The 22,422-nt window shown below is 39.5% G+C and overlaps 1 protein-coding gene across 7 annotated transcripts in view; it reads right to left on the bottom strand.

Annotated features, from left to right (window-relative positions):
• LOC126871786 (uncharacterized) overlaps positions 1–22,422 on the bottom strand; it is a 585,120-nt gene that overhangs the window by 243,561 nt on the left and 319,137 nt on the right. For all 7 annotated transcript variants that reach the window (XM_050630990.1, XM_050630993.1, XM_050630991.1 and 4 more), the window contains one exon: positions 2,823–3,081. In XM_050630990.1, coding sequence (XP_050486947.1) covers positions 2,823–3,081 — 259 coding nt within the window. The remainder of the gene's footprint in view (positions 1–2,822; positions 3,082–22,422) is intronic.

Below are 22,422 nucleotides of genomic sequence, written 5' to 3'. Positions count from 1 at the left end.
CTGCTTTTAATGAGACCTTCGAGGTGGATACAACCAGATGGCTTTAAGAGCTGTTTAGAGAAATATGAATGGAGGTTATTCGAGTTAACTGCGAGAATTCGAAATCCGCGTGAAGTTTTGTTCGTGTTGTCTCGTTCTTGTATCGTTAAGTTTTGAATGTTCGAGACAAAGTATTTAGATTCGAGCGTGAACGAAAAATTTGGTACATAATTCAGCGATTTACTAGTTTGAGTTTTCCTTCTGGTTTCGTGTTAGAAGATTTGCTACATTCAAATATTTAATCTTTGTGGTCGAGATAACTGAGACTACCGTATCTTGGAGACGGTTAAACCATTTTCGAAACAAAGTAATTTTAATACATATTTTTTCATTTCTATAATTTCACGCTACAAACACAGCTGGACAGAGCGTTTAGAATAAATTCAAAATAGAAAACGAAATTCGTTGGCTAAAATCTCATTTTCAAGAACGTTAATATTAAAAGTCTATTCAGATTCTATCATAGAGATCGGTAAATACAATACATAATACTTATTTCGATGATACGATCCGCTGCAACGTAGCTGTCAATTGTAAAGCTATTACATTTGTATGTATATTGAAAAACAGGTTAAACAGAATGACGAAGAAGCAGAAGAACATGCGAGAAATATCGAACAGTTGGCCATTTGAAAGACCATCTCAATCGAAAAGTTTCTTCGAATAAACAGATCGAACGCCGTGTTCGCAATAAGAAAACTTTTATTTTCCAGCTGATGTTTTCAAAACGCGATCTTCCGTCTCGGCTGCAATAGCGATGCTTAAAGCGATTTATCGAGATCAAGCTGCGCGCTGCGACCGTTTCCATTGGGCCAACAAAGCTATACGTTTAGTTTCAATGGAAATACGCGAAACTGAAGCAATCTGGAAGTTCCGTCTTTCGAGAAAGCAGAGACTCGATCGAGGTTACGCCTCCATCTCCTTCGAAGTTAATCGTTAATGCAATCGATTCCGACGATTGCGGCAAGGGGAAACGTCGAGTACGACGTTCATTTAGATTTCTAGAGCCGTCACTGTGTTCTCGTGTATTTTTAGAGCGAACGGCTCCGGTTTCATGAAATAGCTTCGCTGATTCTACAAAGATGTTTCTTGCTACATTTTCAGATGTTCGCAAGTGTAATCCGTTTTAATGGACATTTCCATCGAGGAAATTGGTTTATTTTTGGTTCTATTTATTAGTTGGTGGATCGTGTGTTTTGCGAGCTTTCAGCTCGATCTTAACATTTTATCGACATATCGATCTATATATAAATCTATGAAAAGCATAACTTTCTTCTTGAAGATTCTACAAAAATTAATCTTTTCGCTATATTCACCCTTAATTATAATATAAGCAATTAAACCTATGTATAAACGTCGCACGTATAACTGAAACACGCTTCAACCTCTCATTTACTTCAGAATCAGTTACAACGACCAATAAATAACCTGTTTTAATTCAACTATCGGATCCCTGGCTTCCTATTTGAAGTAAAATTAAGATTTCCTCGTAGGATAACATTTTACGACTGAATATTTAATACGCGATAAAGTGTACTTATACGAGCAAGCAGCACGATCGTTCACCAACTAATCGAGCTCACAAATTTCACGACAGGCTAGCAGCGGCATCGAGCGCCGATAAAACGAAACGAATGGCCAGCTTATCAACGAAAAATGCATCGCACAAAAGTAGTATCGGCGATAATGCGTGCCAGGGATCGGCGTATTTCAGTAAAATAATTCTGCATTAGGCTGCACACACGCGTGCAAACGCGCTGGCTAATCTGGCCGAGGCCGCATACGCGCGCGCTTCGGAAACGAGAAAATTAATTGCGATCCCAAAAATACGAGGGGGCAATTCCCATTATAATAAATTCTGGAGTAAGTTTCACGAAGGCTGCGACCCCGTCGGAATTTATGCATCGTATAAGCCAATTATTTATCGTCCAGCCGCTCGTCCCTCGACTTTGACCACCGTAACACTTTTTAATTTGACCTCGATTAATCGTTCAGCCGAGTGAAGAACGTTCATTCGATTATAGTTCGACATTCCGATTATGCTTTTATCGAAGAATATCAACGTTTCTACAGCCATTCTATATTCCTAATCTCGTTTCGCGTTAAAATTCTATCAATCGGCGTTTCTTAGGGTGATATTATAAAGTTAAAAAAGAAATATCGGTTTTATATGCAAATACGGAGGGGAATTGAATTTCCATACGGAATACACATTTTGAATTGATAATATTACGTAATAATGTTTCCACGTGGATTTATACGTGCATAATAAAAGCGTATCTTTATAAAATAAATCTTATTTTAAACATCAACCTTATTAAAGTTAGTCCGACCGAATTAAAACACTCTAATTTAAACCCATTCAAACGTTCTTTTCACGTTCTTCTTATTCCTATAAACTAATGACTAATGATTTTGTGTTCAGCTTTGTTAATAAAAGAAACGAATTTACCAGTTATTCAAGCTATCGCTAGTCTCAATACAGAATTTTCATCCTCTTAACACTCTCGCTACTAACCTACCTATATTTTGTACAAATCACACAAACTTTGCTTTTCTACGTCTCTTGGTTATGACCTAACTCTATCTAGCGTTCAAATGAATATAAAACTTTTGAGCAGTGGTCTACATCAAATCTGCTACAATAACGACAGATACGACAAATTGAACGAATTGATTTCTCGAAAATCACGATGAAGCTTTATCCTGTTAAAATATTTACTGCTCTTTATCCAATACAGAGAAAGAACAGGTGACCAGAAAGAGATAAAAATGGGACTTACCCGTGCCAGCCGCCCCCAGCCTTAGCACTGCGTCGCCTTGAAGGGAGATGGAGAGGGTGGCTGTGTCCTCAAGGCGTGCAAGAACTTCTTCGGGAATGTCCTCGGGTTCGCGGAGGCGGAGGGTTACTTCTCCTCCGCCTCCGCCACCCTGACCACTTCCACCCCCGGGACTCGTCGACGCCGAGTACATGAACACAGATCCGTACCCATGTAATGACTGCAACGGCAGCCTGACGCCGCCCACTTCCCCGACCGGACCCTGAAAATATTACCAGATAATGTTGAGAATTCAGATTTTTTGGAGACCAGAGACATTTTTTAAATTAGACATTTAAATTGAGACATTTTTAGATTTAAGAGGAATTGGTTTGTAATTGTGAACTGCTGTTTGAAATCAGACTTTTCGTTGCCTTTTACAAAATTTCAACGATTTATTAATTTTTATAGCGCTCTAAATTACGAAACCTTGATAGGTTAGTTTCCATTAAATTGTAGTAAATATATCATATAAATTAATTGTTTCAATGTTTGTTGATAAAAGAAGACTCGTCCTACGTAGTTGATAGGCGTCTATCGTGATGTTGTTAAGAAACAATTGGGCGATAAGAATGTTCAAATTTTCATTCCGATAAATATACACTTTGTAAATGTGGAATAATAATTTGTAAAAATTACACAAGTGAATTACGTTAATTATATCGATTTAACGCTGATAGTAGACAGCTTCGCTATAGGTATCTTGGTATCGACAGTACTGAAGTTATCTATATAACAAAAATTACAATTCAATAAACAATCGAACACTAGAAACGAGCTTAATCCAGTACGATACAAACGAATGAAATTTTCTTTCTGGACAGTAACTCGATCGAAGAAAGAGGGCGAGCAAAGATGTTTTCGGGGCGATCGGACGCGTGATATTAAATTTAAGGGTTCAGTTTTACGTCAGGCAACGAGTGATATTCCCTAGAGGCAAACACCGTTGACGTCGTCGCTTCTCGACATAGCTGGGTTTCCATTTCTCGCTATACGGGCCACGCAGCGCGTCGCCGAACGTTCTTTTACGAGCAGAAATATTTTGCCAATTTCGCCGTCCATGCAAATTTCAATTTGCAAGCGTCAATATTTGCTGAATCGCGTCGAAAAAGGATTTCGATGTACCGCCACTCGATTCGCCGTCAAACGCTCTGGCCACGGTTCGCTCCTCTAAAAACGGTAATATCGAGCGTTAAAATAAAGGGGTCGACGAGGAAATAGCAGGAAGAAGAAAAATACCTCTACAAACGTCCATATTCTTTTCCCTTTCTTTATCTCTCTCTCTCTCTCTCTCTCTCTCTCTCTCTCTCTGTTTATCCATAAGTAGAAATTATCCTTTTCGTGTAGATACAAGTAATGGATTTTATACGAAATAACAATATTTCAGAAAAAAATTTATCATTTTTATCGTTCGATTCAATTAATTCTAAGTGACTTTTTATAGAAGAAGGGTACGGGTATTATATTTATTTTCTAATGTAACCTTTGCCCTTCTTCTCGCAAAGGTATACCCTCTTTATTTTATCTCCTCATCTTTCTAAGAGATATCATTCTGTATCTGTCCTTTTATATTGCCTTTGTCTTTCTACATGTGGGTCCCCTCCGGTTTTCTTACCTAATCTACAACATACCTGCTATCCTCTTTTTCCTATGACAAGAATGAAACAGAAGGAAGATGGCCAATTCAGTCGGTGTCTACTTTAGTTTTATATAGCTTTCAAAATTGATATTACGCTATTTATAAAACTATATCGTGATTAAAAATAGCGTACCGAGAATCATACAGTGGTGTATAAAAATGAAGATTTAAAAAATTCTAATCTATGTATTTTAACGTTTAAAAGTACGATCTCATTTTCTTTGTAATTAATTCAGCGTTAACGTCATTCTCCGCCGCGATACATTTTCGTGACTTCGAGAAACGTAATGAATTTTAAACTGGTTACAGCTAAAAACATCCGTAATTCATTCTACGCCCGAAAAGACCTTTATACTTCGGACAAGCGATGGAATGACCAAACACCAGAAAAAGATTTCCAGTAATAACTTCGCCACCGCCATTCATTTCAAATCTGACTGCTCAATAATCCATTCGAAATTCCTTGAAATATGGCTTCGGCCACCTGCAGCCCGAAATAACTGTAACGGGATAGACGATTTCTAGAACTCGTATTCATCACGAAATTTCAGTTGCTATCGTGACCAAAATCCAACGGAGGATGAACATTTTCCTGTGCACAAAGGTGTTCGGTTCGATGGTCCACTGTTTCTAGCGGTGAAAATTTCGCCCGGCGGCCCTGCGCCCTGTTCCCAGTGCCATTATTTGCGTAAATTGATTCGTACGCGGCGAACTATTTCCGCGCCACGTATTCCAAGGTATTGGCGAGCGTTGTCGGGCGTTACGTTACCCGCGATGAGAGTAATTTATTTTAATGGTCATTTTCGTAATGGCCCTTTGAACACGGTGCATGGCCACTTCTGAATAGGCTGTGCGTAACCCTGACATAACCTGGAACCGGAGAATGCGCGATAACGCTGCCATTCGCCGAATGGCACCTGCTGCTCTCCACAATGGCAACGCGTCTGCGTTCACGTCCTTGCCACAGCGATTTTATCGCGATCGCTGTTAAGAGTTTCTGGTAGTCAAGCTTTTATCGTTACAGCCCTATCCACGAATGTTCTGTTATGTATTTTATGGCCTCGATTTGCTAATTTTACGAAGTTCTTTTGATTTGTATCGTACGCAGTATTTGGCGTAAGAAATATTTCAACTTCTTTGATCAATCAATATTCGGAGATTTAATTCTTAACGTGTAAGTATTCTTAGACTTCACGCAACATAACATCGGCTCGTATCGCCGATTCTTTACGATTTTTCCGATCGTTAACGATCTTCCTTTGCTCGATACGTCTCGATACGATGCATCTCGCGTTGTCAGCGCGATAAGACCGCTTTACGATCTTCGAGGAAGGCGTACCGAAGCCGAATAGGGAAACGCAATGCACAACTGACGAGGAGATTTCAGAATGTCTCCTCGTAGGACAAACGACCGGAAACGTGGCCATAACAATGCGGATACGCAGACTGAGAGCATCTCTATGTAGCCGTTTCCGGTGCACCTTCGGTATATCGATGCAATGAGACCGCACTATAGCACAGGACGCAGATTTCCTCGACTATAACGCAAATACGGAGCAGAATCGTAAAAGACCCGGTTCCCTGTTTCGTCCTCCGTGCAATCGATTTCCTGAATTATCGAGACGACTCGAAACACGCCCATGTCGTGCGTGGATTTCATACTTGAAGGCTTCGTCGTAAGTTCGACGGAACGCGAGGAATCTAGGGCCATTTATCGAGACGTGACAGAGTTCGTGATGCTCGGGCATGATCGATTAGGAGCGGTTCGTCTTGCGTGATTCGCTTGATTCTTTAATGGTCGTTCATTTTAGTATAGGATTTTCGAGAATTTGGAAAATTTGGAAACTTTAGAAGGGCTGATAACATTCTCGTCATTGAATTAAGAGAATTTAAGCGGAAGAAAGATATTAGTAAAATAATATACTCTCATTTCGCAACAAACTCTCATTTTCATTCTCATTTGAACACATCTCACTTTTAATTATCCAAATTCTATCACTAGCAGATACACGTACAAATACCAAAATTTCCCATCCCACATGCAACTATTCGACTGATAATTAAATCGAAGCATGAACGTACAAACCAACCAATAGTCAGGTATAAATAAGCGTCGATCTGCGAGAAAAACAATTCAACACGCGGAACACGCTTGAAATCAACGGATCCACCTGCGCAACAAACAAAGCTACCGAAAGAAGTTGGCGCGGGTCTCGGGGAGAAAGCTCGTTCAGGTCGTAATCAAACTCGCCTCCCGGTGGAGGCCGCCGCTGATAATTTTCCATGCATAATAATACGCGAGGCGAAGAATTTGAATAATCCACTTTCACGCTATTTTCCCGTCTGATAAGTCATTAAGCCGCCACCGTCGCCGCCGCGAGGAAACTTAACGCCGGCCGGAGAGCAATCTGCTTTGTTCCGGCGTTCCTACCCCACAACGAACGAACGAAACGTGTCTGGTGAGAAAGAAAGAGCACGGGACTGTACAGACACAGAAGAGAAGCCAGAAGAGAAACGGAGATGGTTGAGCCGTTGTTGCGCGATCTCGCTTTGTGTATTCGACGCCAGGCAATCGCTCGTCCCTGGAAAATTCACGGTCTAGCTCGCGGCGAACAAATGCCACCACCTAGTCGTCCCTTTCGCTGGTTTCTCTTCGTTCGTTCGGCTGGCCACAATTTCTCCGTATTACCGTAATATTCGCTTTAACGACTGCCGGCCGAACGACACAGCCTAACAATGCGCACACCCCTTCGCTAGAACGTAACGCGCGATTTTCCGCCGAGGAATCTTTTTTCCGCTCTTCTGAGCCGCCTCGAACTCGCTTCCGGCGTTAATTCGAGCAACGTGTATCTCTATTCAACGTCGTTCAGCGTTGTTCCATGTATAATAGCTCACGAAAGTATCCGAACACTTGTAGAGACATTTTACGAGTCTACTATACCAGTAAACGTATTGACACAGATCGATATCCCTTATCAAGTTCTTTTATAAAGTACAAGTTTTTAACCTGGAGTTTACGTATATTACGATAACGTGGACGTAGAACTTTTCGCGAGCCACTGAACACACTGCAGGACTTTAGCGTGTAGGATCAGATAGTTAGAAGGATAAGGGAACGCATAGAGATGGATTATAGCGGTCTAAAATTTCGATCGAATCAATGCCGCAGAAGATGGTGTTCGGGATTTAGCGAAATTGCGGTGATTTGCTTTTGCTACTGGTAGCAAGTATTATAATTAATGTGTATGTCCTTTTAAAAATGGAAAATTATATTTACTACATTATCGATCTCAACCGATTTTATTGGCAATCACTAAAGAAGGTAATCGTCCAAATTATCCTTTTTAACTTTCAGATAGAAATCTCAAACAACCCAAAAAGCGACGCCAACTTCTCCTTTTCCAACCTTATGAATAAACGTTCGACCTGTGAAATCTAGAAAGCTCGCTGAAAATAACGAGGACTCAAAGCCAAAAAAAAAAAAAAAGACAGTAACATAGAAAAGGAGAAAAAAGCAGGAAGATCGTTTCTCATTGATAGCGAGGGAAATCGAGAGTGCGAGAAAGATCGGCGCGATAAAACATTTTTCAAAGCGTGTAAAGCACGGACTGGCTCTCGTATATGCGACGCGAAAAAAGTCATAGAGGGGACGCGCACCGGCGCGCATAAATGTTCACCGCCGATGAATTATTGCCGCGAAATGGTCGTATCCAGTTTGTAACCCGTTGGACGAGGGGTAGCGCGTGCTGAACACATTGTTTACGAAGCATCTGACCACCATGATGGCGCGATACGCACGGCCTGTTCCCTCATTTTTCTGGCGCGCGTAAAGTGCGTTTTGCTGCAGTGCATTAAGCTGCAAGGCGGTCGCACGAAAAAGAGATACACGTGATTTCGCTCCCTCCGCTGCGCCCATTTCACCCTTCGCTGTTGCAACGTCATTTATATTTTTGCGGTGACCATCGCGTCGTTCGTCAGACGACCGCTGCCAGCTTCGAAGAGCAACGCTGGTAAACGCTCGTAACGAAGGTCGCGGAACGATTCGTGCCACGACAAGGAGGATTTTTCGTTATCGTGCAGTTCTCGCGTGTGCGCAACTCGGTAATTTTGAAACGAGTGAATCGTCAGTTTATGAAACGTGACAATGGTGGACCGGGGATTTTTGGATGGAGTTCATGCGCTGTTTCGTAGTGGTTTTGGTATCGGTTTCATTGAATTTTGATGGTCGTTAACCGGTGCACGCAATTTCAGCTGAAGTCGAAAATTTGTCTGATGTATGTAATATGGACGTGACTTTGCAAGCTGTCGTAGCGTGATTTAATCAGCTAGCTGTGCGAAATTGGATGATTATAAATGATTGTCCGATTATGGCTATCGTTAAGCTCTTGCCTTATCTTTGTCATAGACAATTACAAAATTAAAAGCTTTTCGAATAATATCGTGGATGATATTTCAGGTATTTGCAAAATGGTATCTAAGGTATTACGAGACAATATTCGCAAGATTATACGCATCTAGAATCTCAAATAAGAGTACCTACAAATACAATTTTCTATTTACGACTATATCATAATTGTGGCCTAATGGCAATCCCTAACGCGATTTCTATCAAAGAAACTTGATCAGCGGTTGTATCGTCTTTTTCGATTCGACTCGCGGAATATTCGATCGTCGTGTTTCCTCGTGTCGAGATTGAAATTCTTACAAATGCAGGCCAATTAATCGACTGAAAACTGACGATACACTTCGATACCACACCGGGAAGCCGTTAATTTACGCGGAACACGAGCCACGGCTAACCGAGTGAATGTCGGTGTTTCCACGTTAAATGAAAAGCAACATGATATTTTCGTGAGAACGGCTGCCGCGTTCGCCGTGGCGGGGAAAAAATATGTTGTTAAAGGGGTGAAATCGGTGAAATTATTCGAAAACGACGAATACACCGCGGCGATGTTTGTGTTATATCGTGTTTCGTAAAAGTATTTCTGAACGGTATGCCGAATTTTGTATCGCTCGTTTCCGCCGGCGATCGCCGGATTCCCTGAATTTAAACGCAGAATATTGTATCGATTATTCAGGTCAAAGAAATGGGGTTTCTCCATAGCGGGTTTCTGGCAGATTTTTATGTATCTTGTCCGAATTATCGAATTTGAATCCCGCGTTGCTGCGCTGTTTTGTCGCCGTGTCTTGCAGCGCACATTTAAAATTTAAATTGACTCAAGTCTATTAATTGTTCTGTCCTATCAAGAAAGGTAAATAGAGTCTTCACGAGCAAATTCTTCAAATAGTAACACAATCTGTGATTGTTGTTTTCCATCTATAATCTTCTTCTGGCGAATTTAGATTAATAGATTTTTCCGTTCAAACTTTTATATTTTTACTCTCTTTCTTACTCTATGCACTCGTAACGAAATAGAGTAGGAAAGAAGGTCCGCTAAAATTTCTACTAAAATCTGATGCAAAGCGTAAAGTTCTTAAACGACATTCGTTTAATAACTACATAGCAGCATTCGTGATTACTTCACGATTCCAGGTCTGTCAACTAAACTGATTCTTCGAATGGTCAAGAGAAAAAAAAAAAAAAAAATGGTAGCAACGCGCGAAAGCAGCGAAGGAAAAAATTGTAAATATTCAGAAATGATAAGCGATCCTAGCATATTATACAGATTTGTTTGAGAGAATGCAATTCGCAAAGAGTAAAAAAGAAGCAAAAGAAGAAACAAGTAAAAGAGATATAGGATGCAGACGCGACACGTTCAAGGGATGAATTATTGTTGCAAAACAGTCGCGCTCGAATCGCTGTGGCAACAAAACGCGAGCGTCGTGCATACGTACAACAGATAGAACACACTTTGTAGGGGTTGGTTTTTCGCGCACAGGACACCTGTGAACACCGTCCCAACTCTTTTTTCCATCAATGCACGCGGAGACTCTCCTCTGTCGGGTGCACTCCGGCTGTTTGCGCTGTCACAGGCAAACAGAATGTGATTTGGATCGAGTCTATGGGCGTGCAAACATTGCTGACAAATGGGGAGCAATTTCTAAGCGGTAATTTTTAAATCGTCCGTTCGCTCATGTATACGTATTTTATCAATCGGCTTTTTCGAATCGTCGCTATCGATTCTATGCTTTAAACAAACCGACCGAGACAGTTTAGTTCCTGTTGCTTTAGTAATCGCTTGAATAGAATTTTTCGAGGTCGAGAATAATTTTACCTTGTTGAACAGAAAATTTCACTGCAAAAACCTGCTTGTTTTTTTAAACTACGCGCCATTGTGTATAAGCGAATCGTTTGTTACAAAGGTATTCTTGATATTATTAAAATGAATCATACGCTTTCATAGGAGTTCTTTTCACGTGTTTCGAATTTTTGTTTTTTCTTTTTCTTTATATTTATTTCATAATCCTCCATGCGATTTATTTTGTGAGAATTAAATGTTTCTTGTAGAATGACTAGATCGAAAGATTCTTTTCTTTCTATTCTTCTTTTCATTTTTTCCCTCGAATCATCGTCTCTCCCTTATCGTCGTTTCTACCTTATCCCAGTCACGAAGATCGCGTAATTACAACCCTTCCTGCCCCTTTTACTGGTCTGCAACCCCCCCAGCGATTTCAGTCATTACAGTTTCTAATGTTTCTCTTCCATTCTTTCTTTCGATTGTCTTGCCTCTGTCCACCACGATGTTGCGTCCCTATTTATGTTACAAATCTCTCTACAGATTTATGAATTGTAGCTTATCGGTTAGAAATTTATTTTGAAACCCTGCTTTTAATTTAACAAAATTAACCCTCTGATCAATCCATTCTTATACACTTTCTTATACTTCGAACATAACTCGGTGCTCGATGCTTTGAGATTAAACGTTATAAATGTTCCCATAGACACAAATCAACTTAACTACCAAGAAGATATACGATTATAAACAACATAACCATATTGTTTATGTAATTCATCGACAAAGCACCATATTTTAGTGATCTTTGCTCGTGAACAGCAGTCTGCTGATCGAAGAGCATCGATATCGCAGCGAATTTCTCTGGTTGGCTGTGCGTTTCAACGTGGATAGCGGCGCGTGTGCGACAAAACAGAAGCGGAGTCCGGCGCGGTGGCCGTTTGTTTTCATTAAAAGTTATTATCCACTGTGTAAAAACTTCAATGCGCGCGGCCAGGCTAACATTTTTAAACCGCCATTGTGCACGAAGCGCTTTTCTTTTGCTTTCTCTCTCTCACCCTCCCTCTCTCTCTCTCTCCCTCTCTCTTTCACTTTTATCTTTTTGTCCGTTGCGTTGCCGCCACTGGCCGCGGAGCACAATTACCGGGAATGACTCTGCGAATTGGTTGTTTCGACGGAATAACGTATCCGCATGAAATTACGATTCGCCATTTCGCCAGGACCCGATCCAGCGTAATACCGTTTGCACGCTGTTTGTTCGCGCGAAAAATGGTTAAAAACTGGGCGCGCAAGGTTTACTTGCTTTTTCTTCTTGCTTTTGCTTTTTCTGCTCGAGCGGAATTTTGCTCGATTATAAATAAAGCGACTGCGGTCGGTGCAAAGAGGCTGATTATATTTTCTTCCTGTCTTTTTTTTTTTTTAGTTTTTTCTAAAGAGGTATTTTCTGCGATAATTAAATGAAAGTTACGACGATTTATCTTAACGTTTATGCGACGGTAAAGCGGCAAATTAAAATGGTAGTCTAATGTGAGATTATTACATTTTCTTGCACCAATATCTTTACATTTATACAGAGACAGAGAATAAAACAAAAAGGAATTGGACAATATACATGGATATCGGAAAATGTTCGGGAAAAAACGTAGAATAAAATAGGAAATGAAAATATGTAATTGTGTGGAATGAAGGAAGCAAACAGCAAACTAGAAGGTACACGTGAACTTGGTCGCTTTGCCTACAACTTCGCCTCGATTGTACGATCAATACGACGTCAAATCTTATAAAAGAACAATATTACACGTTCACGATAATTCCGTCACGTCACGATCGAGAACCGAAGCAATAACTGAAAACAAAACGCGAGTAAGAGCGCGCTACGCGGCCATCGGCGAAATATTTCGCGAGATATAACTTGCCTCTCTCCGTCAAACTCGTTCCGCGAATGAAGATTGATGAAAAACGTAATTACTGAACTTACTGTCGGACTTGTCGTTTCTACCAGCGAAATCTGCATTTAATGTCGCTGCTATTGACAAACGGAACGCTTACTTCGTAAAATTACTTGTCCTTGTTTCTGTTGCTCTTGCTGCAACGGATTATTGCAGTTTAACGATGACGTCTCCTTCTTTAAAGTCGCGTTACCTACTTTCAAAATAGGAATAAACAACTGTGCCTCGTTTGCGAGTTAAAGAGCGATTTCATACAGTCATGAAAAATAACGAAAAATACAGATAAAACTAAGATTATTAGGATATCAGGCAATTAGAGAGATGGTTCCGTTTTATTATTGATTAAATTTAGTGCCAGTTATTGTTCCGTTATTTGAAGGTATTTGTGTATTTAATTTCTTTCCTACAACGTATCTTTATATTTTTGCATCTTTGAATATAGAATATCAAATTAATATTATAAATCCAAATAAGAATGATCGTATTATTTACATTTCGGTAGAATTAATTCTGACATAACATATGCAATATACGAACATAGAAATGATTCTACGTTATAAAGAGTGTCTACATACGTTTTTTCCTTAACATACTGGATGTGTGTATAACAGTGTATACACCCTATATAGCGGTTAATTAATCAAACTACAGTTGTTACGCTTGCGGTTGCCAAAAGACGTACCAACTTTTGTACAACAGATATTAATATACCGAAGACACTTCCTTGCCAAAAATTTGAACATTTCTCGACAATTACAAGTACAACAGATTCGGTTTGATAAATTCAGAACACGCAACAGAGACCATTCTTCAAACGATGTAACGTGCAACACGCGAAGGTTCAATATTCATGAAACTATTTATAGAATTCTACAATTAACGCAAATTATTACTGTGTGCCAAAGAATTGGACCAAAATAATAGACCAAGGAAACACGGCCTTCTTTTACGAACATCACAAATTTATATGTATCAAAAAAGTTCTAATTAAAATAACAGATCGAAGTGTCGCGACCGCTATATTAGCGCAGGTCGTTACGCATTTATAATTATCAACACGATGAAAGTGATCATCGTTAAAATCTAAATTAAACCGCGTTATCAAGCTCCGCGTATGCTTTCCGATCATGCTGATCCATTCATTGCTATGATTACGGTAAACGAATCGACGTTCTGACGAATTCGATACATCAATGTAACCAAATACGTATTGTGTATATTTTTATGAGTTTATGCGTTCCAATTTTCGAATCAGATTCAATTTCACGCGTCGAAACATCGTTTCGTCCGACTATGCACTCGCTATAACTATCGACTTATCACGATGCAATAAATCAGCCACGAATTCCTCTACAAGAGTTCCTGCAACGCTTTTGAAACGGTGAACGAAGGATGACGACGCGAGATATAACGACACCGTGATATAATTTAGCGAAGCCTCTCGGCGAAAGACGGAGCCACGTCAGGAACAGCGACGGAACTTTAACCGCGAATTATAGACGCGACTTTTCCCTCTGACCCTCGTCCTCCTCTGCCGCCCTGGTCCGCAGCGACGCCCTATGAAAGTGGAGAAAAACGAGCTGGCCTGTCTTTCGCGGCTGCTCCGGGTAAAAAGTTGTCTGGCTTCTATCGGGGTAACGTCCTGGCCGCATATAATAAAACGGGTCGCCTTTCACGGAAACGCTCTTGCCCCCGGGGCGCTTTTCTTTCATTTCTGACGTAATTACGCGAAGCGGTGCAAGAAAAGGAAGGGAACTGCGAAAGGGCAGCCGCGAAGAATGGGACGCGGAGAGAAAGCCTCGACGGGCCGGGAATATTTCGCGACCGAGACAGTTGTATATAGCCACCTTTTCTACCAACGACTCGAGCCGCGACCTACTACCTTCGTTTTCTCGATAAACCCTCATGGACCAACTTCGACGCCGACCAACCTTCCCTTCTCGTCGCCTCGTTTCCCTTAGGATCGATCCTTTCGCTTTGTGCTCTCGCGATGGTTCCACGCTAACTTTAAGTGGTTCTGCGTTTATTTTTCTCCTTTCTGTTCTATCATTTGTTCTTGCCAGAGGAAGCAGGATGAATGTTGTTATGCTTGTGAGATGGTACGAGAGGAGGGGTTGGCGTAGACGTTGAGTTTTGAGATTTGGGGAAGATCGAGGATGTTGTGAAAGAGGTAAAGAAAGAATTCCAAGACGTTTTAGCGTGTTTTCTTTGTTCTGGAAAAAAATGTAAAGAATCGATTCGTTAAGAACCGAGACACGTTAGAAATACTGCAATTTTTTCAGTTTCATAAAATTGTAGAATCTAAATGGAAGAAATGTCAAGCAAATCTTTCCAATTCCCTTTCATAGCCGTGACGTTCGCGTCGATAGAATATTATGTAAGAATATTTTCGCGTTACACGCGAGAAATTGCTTCTTAAAAAACGAGCAACTTGAAAAATTCCAACGGTAACAATTTCTTTTCGTAATTTCCTCGCTCTGCTGTATAATATACACCTATAAACTTTATTCCGCGTAAAACTAATTATTTCAAGCTGCACGTAACGTTATACTTTGATAAAAATTCGTTTATTTCGTATGTAAAAGTTTCATTAAAATGAAAGAACGTATCACTTGCACGGTCCATTATAAATATTTTCTTGCTTCGTGTTTTCGCTCGAAACATACTAATTATCGCAACGCACACGCGTGCAACGTCAGTTTCGAAATTATTAAATTATTCCTGATGAATTTCTACTGGCCGGTCTTTAAATTTCTATAATGCATTCCGAGAGGAACGTAATGAATTGTAAATTGCGAGAAAAAGCATGCGCAAACGATAACAAGAATGCTATACCTAGCAACGAAGCTGCCGCTAATTAACGCCCACGCAAAAACAACCGTTATATTATTGAAACTTTATTCCATTCGAGGAATTTACATTGTGCCGGCGCGGCGTTGGGTGGCCACGAATGGAAACCCGTGTTATTTCATAAATCCCGTGTCCGTATCTATCGCGAAACGAGCTCGTTGAAAACTTTCAATAACTGAATATTAAAAACCAACCTCGATGATATCCGCAAACACGATAACCGCCGCATGTGACCGCATCCACAAAGGAAATCCGCATAAATCGCGCGCGCATCTTGTTTACATTTATCCGAAAAATTGAGTAAACACCGAACGAACATACGTGAAAAATGAGAAACATTCCGAATATTCTATTGATCCTTTTCAAAACGATATGGTTTTCATCATTTGAAGATACCGTGATTACATTTGTTTTTTATATTTGTAATATCGGAATATTTATTTTAGCGTTCAAGTTATGAAATACGAAGAGAGCGTTTTTTTCAATCATTATATCGCCCTTCTGAGAAATATTTTACTGGCGTAAATAACGCACGTGTAATATGAATTTCCGTGCGTTCAAAATATAGTCAACCAAAAAAAAAAAAAAAAATTGAATAAAAAAATAGTTTTGGTAATACGCGATTGGTTGACAGAGTATTTTATTTGAAAAGGTGTCTTCCCTACGTAGTGTTCGTATAACAACATCAAGCCTCACTTTATGAATTCAACATGTTGTAATTACAAAATCAATATCAGAATTACAGTCGTAAATTTGCTTTCACCTGCTTCGCCATTTATCTTAATATACCGACATATAAATACACGAAAGAATATAACGAATAACCTATAATGCAATGTACCTCCAAAAATACTATGATTTAGCTTCACACATCGCTCATAATATACTCTTGTCAGATGTTAATAACATATTTTCAAAAATACTATCGTACACCTTTAAAATTATTCTACGAATCAAACCCTAGCGTTATATCACTTTCCATCTGCCAAATCCCAACAACCACTAAATCACGTTGCATCCCGAATACCTCGCGAAACGAGATCAAACGTGTCTCATCATACCGAAATCCGTGTCCAATGAACGCAATAAATTTCACGGAACTGCGAATCCCGCTATTACGGAAATCCGTCGGGTACGAACGCGCGCTCGAAGGAGGGAAATAAAAGCGCGAATCAATCTTGCGGAATCCCGTTTTATACGCGCATTATGCACGTATGTGCGCGACTGGTCGCGCGTACACGCGCACAGGTCCAGACACTTTAACGACGAAAAATGCAATTCCCCGCGGTGGCAAAATTTTCCAACCGCCATATTTCCGCTGCTATCTGCGGATGGACGTGTTTCCCTGCGCTTGATAAACGCGTCGCCGCGAAGCGAGTTCGCGTCCAGGTGCGCCTCCACGCCGCTCCCGATTGCTGTCTTCGCGTTCTATGATTAAACAGCGCCCTGGGAACGCTTCTTGCCTTCTTAAGAAGGAAAAATTGCTGCAAGAACCGCGTACTCCGAGATGTGTAATCGCAGGTTCGTTCCTGTAATAATCGCTTTAGTTTACGACGTTTCGGGTGCATTTTCAAGAGAAATATAGATATTGGGATTTTCTCCGGTCTCCGGCGAATGAGACCACTCGTATCACGATGATCGTGGACGTGGTAGGGGCGGAAAGGAAGAGAATTTTCCAAAATCAGTCATCGCTTAACCAGTCTCTACAAAAGCAAATTGTCTTTTACACTTATTTCTCTACAGACGCACTCTTTCTATTTTTCCCCTTTTATCGTAACGTAAATGATTGGATTTGCCTGAAATGTCCATGCTCGTGGATGCTTTAACGCGTATATTTTTGTGGTGCAACGATGACTTTTGCGATATCGTCATAAACTTTCCTTACGGTAACGCAGTTTCGAATATCGTAAAAGAAGGTAAAAGTTTGTTCAAGTGTAAATGTTTACGTGTCCAAAGGAAGAAGGTAGAATTATCGAGTGTTCGTTGTAGCTAAGGTAATTGCGTTTTAATTTTTCAAGTATTCGTTTTCTCGCTAAAGAAAATCGTTTGAATAGAGTTGAAATTCTATGAAGGTAGTTTTCGAAATCTGGTTTCCATAGCCTGATACCGATTGGCTTCTAATCCTATCCTGAAGATGGTAGAAGCATGTATACAAGGACAATCATGATGAAGTTTGAGATTAGTCTGTTGGTGTTTCTGCTTATGTCTTACACTGTCAAAGATCGCCATCCAGAAAATATAAGATTAACCTACTTATAAAGTTTAAATTGGAAATATCGATTAGATTTTCGTCTTAAACAATCACGCCACGGTGATATATCTTTAATCGTATTAAACTCGATACCACAAACTTCTCTGGAATTTTCAAGTAAATCTTTTACAGATAATAATACGATTCATAGTTATTAGCCATTTGTTTGATGTTTCGACTCTTCTATATGCTGTATGTTCAAAAAAACTGTACAACGTTAGACATTCAGCTTGATTTACAGAATATTTATAAACGTATTGTTGTTAAAAGCAATCGTGGTAATAACTTTTTTAATACCTTCACGCTATATAAATTACATATTCTCTAAATTACATATTCTACTTTCTTATTTTTTGTTATTAAATATTTAAAACCTTAATGAAGATTTATTTGACTCATACATGAGCATGTACAGAGTGTTCATCGTAACGATCGCTACAATTTTTCAATACTTTGTAAGAAATTAAAAAGGACATCGAGTGACGTATAAAAAACTATCTCGTCAAATTAAAAAAAATCATTGAGGTGACCTCAGTTTTTCATCGAAATAAAGGTTTTTCAAAAGTCCTTAATATTTCAATTTGTAGTCGTTCGAATTAACCGATTAACTTTGTTCGAAATATCTTTCTCTCCGACTACCGGCAGTCCCTGAAATATCGTGGCAACAGTTACGATGAACATTCTGTATACGCGTATTTCCATACAAAATATGCATTTGTTAACTTTTACATAAATAATTGGCACTCTCGCAAATAAACGAATAGACAATTTAATGTCGCAATATATAAAACGAATTCGTTCTGATTATTACAACTTGTCTGCCTGCTGCCTTCGCGTTAATATTATAAATACTTCAAAACATAAATATAATTCTGAAACAATAAACGACTGAAAAACCAACTAAAATTGTCAAATTCTTCTCAATTGCAATACAATCATTCTATCAAATTCTACCAATTGTTTCTTTTAATTTACGCCATCCAAATAGCAAAACGCTATAAGACTGAACACTAATCCATAATCTCGGAATGGAAACACTATTGGTTATTACTCTCAGGTGATGACGCCCTGCGTCGCGGCGCCACAGGCTTTACCAATGATACCCTTATACAAGATGTAACACGTGCCTCGATAATATAGAAACCAGCAAACCCAACGGGACGTATTCAAGGAAGGGCGATGAAAATCGCGATGCGACCGTGCTGCGGCTGATTTCTCGGGTGAAAATAAGGCGAGATCGTGCAATGAATTTTCCTTGGCGACGCGCCGTTTCCGAGGAAACCGCATCGAAAGTTATCGGATCGCGCTTGACCGATTTGGCTCGACTTCGTTGCTCCAGTTTGACTCTCTGTATTATTCTCTGATTATGACGAGCTTGAATTACGAATCGTCCGAGTTATCTAAATAATTGATATTGCATTAAAGGTTGAAATGTGTGTTATTGCAAGGGACAAAAATAACGATATACTAGCTATCCTAAATAATATTCTTAGGAAATTTCGAATAACGTTTTTTAACGTTGAAAATAGAAGAATGTAATATCTAATATCTATTTCTGTAAATATTGCATCTTTCGTTATCTTCTATGAAAAATAATAGATTGAAATTTTGTATTTTCTATGTAAATGACGACTCTATGCGTTACGATTTTTTTAAAACGACGTATTATTTTTCCATACTTCTAGGAATAGCGAAGATGTGATCATTTTTATACTACAATTGCTCGACTCTTTACTATAATCCTTTTAATATCTTTTTATAATTCCAGAGATAACAAAGTCTACATTGCAATTCAAGAATTTTTCGCTATTCTATCAGAAAACGTTCGATATATTGGAGGATTTCCTCACTGTTACACATCGCGTCGTTCCACTCTCTTAATCAAACCGAAAGTTTATTCCATCGTTTTGGAAGCTTGCCCTGCGCCACCAAGGGATCACGTGCTTTTAACGGTCCATAAATGTATGGTGAAAAAGGATTCAGATGCCTTGTCACACTTTCCGGGATTACGCGAATTTAGAACTTTGTTTACCTACACCGCGTGTGAACATGATGGAGGACTGTGGCAAATTTCGTCCAAGTTGCTCGTTAATTTAACGCATACGTAACCGGCTAATTTCCAGCCTCGTTTTTCTCTAGGAACAGGCATCGCGCGAATAAAATTCCCCTTTAATAGAGATGGATTCGTGTATGGTAAAAAATCAGGTTACGCTAGAGACGTTTTTATGATATATGTATCTTGTTGTCAAGGGATGAAGGGACAAAACTTTGTTTTATGTAAATACGTTGGCACGGCGCGGCGATTCGATAATTTCTACGTGATATTAATCATCGTTTCTTTACAATCTATTTTACTTTATTTATACGATAATAATATTTTGTATACGTATAAAATTACGTAAAACCAAATACAATATTTCAATACTTTTTTGGGGGGGCCATGTATGCTAATGGAAATAATTTGAATAATAAAATATTCGAAAAATAAGAATGTAGATAGCGAACGATGGCGGAGACGAAGTTGCATTTGGTCGAAGATTCTCATTGAGGGTATTAAATCAAGATGATAACGCTGCGAATTTCGAAGATAGCCAGCAGTAAGACGATCTCTTTATGCGCGAACACGCTTTCGATTAGTCTACGTCGAGAAAATCTGTGGCGTCTTAAACGGATCAGAAGGGTTCTAACTCTTGCTTTCAAGAATTCTCCGCTTGGCTTTGTGCAATTATTATTCAACGTTCCAGCGATTAGACGCTGTCTCTTCAAATGATTGTCTTTACCACTGCCACCTGCGAAATTCCCCTTGAATAAAATCCTATTTCTCAAGCGACGCTGTAACTACGTTCCCTACGCTAAGGAAATCTACAAAATGCGTAAAATAATTTTCCCTCTGTCAAACGGACTTAAAAATTCCATCTAAGGAAGCATTTCTCAGACTTATCTCTATGGAAACGGAAAAATGAGTAACAATTATTGCCGAGGGATGAGAAAGAATAGAAATGTAAGATAGAGGAGGATAGTAGAACCGTAGAAATATGAAAATGCGCAACGATATTCTCAGAAGGACGAAAGAAGAATTAAAAAATTGATGGAACGTAATTAAGAAAATAATTTAAGATAAAATATTATTTATATAGTTATTGAAATATTTCTTTAATGCACTTCATACGAAAAGAGATGGAAAGGTGGACAAAACGAAGGAGGCAGAATAGAAGGAATGGAGCAGAAAATAGAAAGTAGGAGGCAAAATGTCGAGCAACATTAGACGTAGACCGTGCGCTGGAAAATTGGGCCCTGAAGAAGCAATCTATCATAGCCATACGTTCCTCCTGTTTCGAGGCAAAGGGAAATGGATGGGCGTGAACACGCGCGAACGAAGAAACACGTGAAAATTGAGTTACATCGTTCAACGCTAGACGCGAAAATTCTTTTTTAATGGAAGAGCCCTGTCGGCTACATCACGTCCTGCAGCTCGGGAACAAGACTTCGGTTGTTCTGCTTACGTCTGCCGAGCGAAGAAGAAGAAATGAGTAGAAAATTTGTACGAACATTATTTCGTATCTTTTATCCAACTTCATTTTATGTTCCTATAGCAATTTCTCCCGTAAATACATTTTAAAAATTCTTTCACGAATTATTTGTTTCGTGATCACGCGATAAATCGTATGCATCAGTTTTGTTCATTAAATTGCAGTTAAATTTAGTCGAAGATACTATTGTATAAGAATATTTTTTTAAGGCACATTGTCACTGAAATTTCAGGAAATAATATCCCTTTAAATTCTTCTTTGCGTCGACGTTATTGCTTTCCCACTGTCTTTACCGTAGTACCGTGTCTTTGTTACACACTATGAATAATTTTCAATAATACGCGATCCGATAAGTTCCAATACATTTCAACAAGAACTATCAATTACTTGGCAATCGCTTCGACGTGTTAATCGCCCAGTACACCGACTCGACTGCGATGTAAAAACAATGGTCGCTGACACGTAATCGTAATTAATAATTGCAGCTTTCGTACAACCGATTAGAAGCTTTGATCATCCGATGGACTCTAATTACACGAGCTGGAGCTAGTGCTCGTGTCGGAAGCGGAACGAAGCGCGCAGTAGCTTTGTCAGCTACAAAATTTACAAGCATTCCCAAGGGCGAGGATGTCCCCGGAACTAACGTTATCGAGGCACCTGAATTAGCCCCTCCATTCGCAAAATTATGCCTCTCCGACGCTCTTCATTTCCCCCTCGTTAAATCGATGTTGCCCAGATACAGGACAATTTAACAACTCTTGCCATTGTGCAGGTCGTACCAGTGATTTGCTATTTAACCTTTTTGAGCGACACGCGGGTGTTGGAAACGTAGCGATTCGAGTGTAAACTTCGTTTAATGAGACGAGAATTTTGTTTATTATATTTGTGTATTTAATTAGATAACACGTACGTTGCACTGTCATTAAACTGCATCGAGTAACGTAATAATAATTTATCCATCGATGAAACTGCAACTTGCATTTATTGAGATTATGTAACGTACTTTCGAATTCCATTGATAACGTCACTCTTCCACCTCCACTCTTAACAATTCATATACTCTGCCAAACAAGTGCTAAACAGCATCCAATATATAAAACTCGTAGTGCAAAGAGTACAAACAAGTCCTCTTTCTAAATCAAAATCGATCGAATGTCATCAAAGACCACATG

The sequence above is a fragment of the Bombus huntii genome, chromosome 12, assembly GCF_024542735.1.
Source record: "Bombus huntii isolate Logan2020A chromosome 12, iyBomHunt1.1, whole genome shotgun sequence".
Lineage (NCBI taxonomy): Eukaryota > Metazoa > Arthropoda > Insecta > Hymenoptera > Apidae > Bombus > Bombus huntii.
The sequence above is the reverse complement of the archived record's forward strand: the minus strand, read 5'-3'. Positions and strand labels throughout refer to the sequence as shown.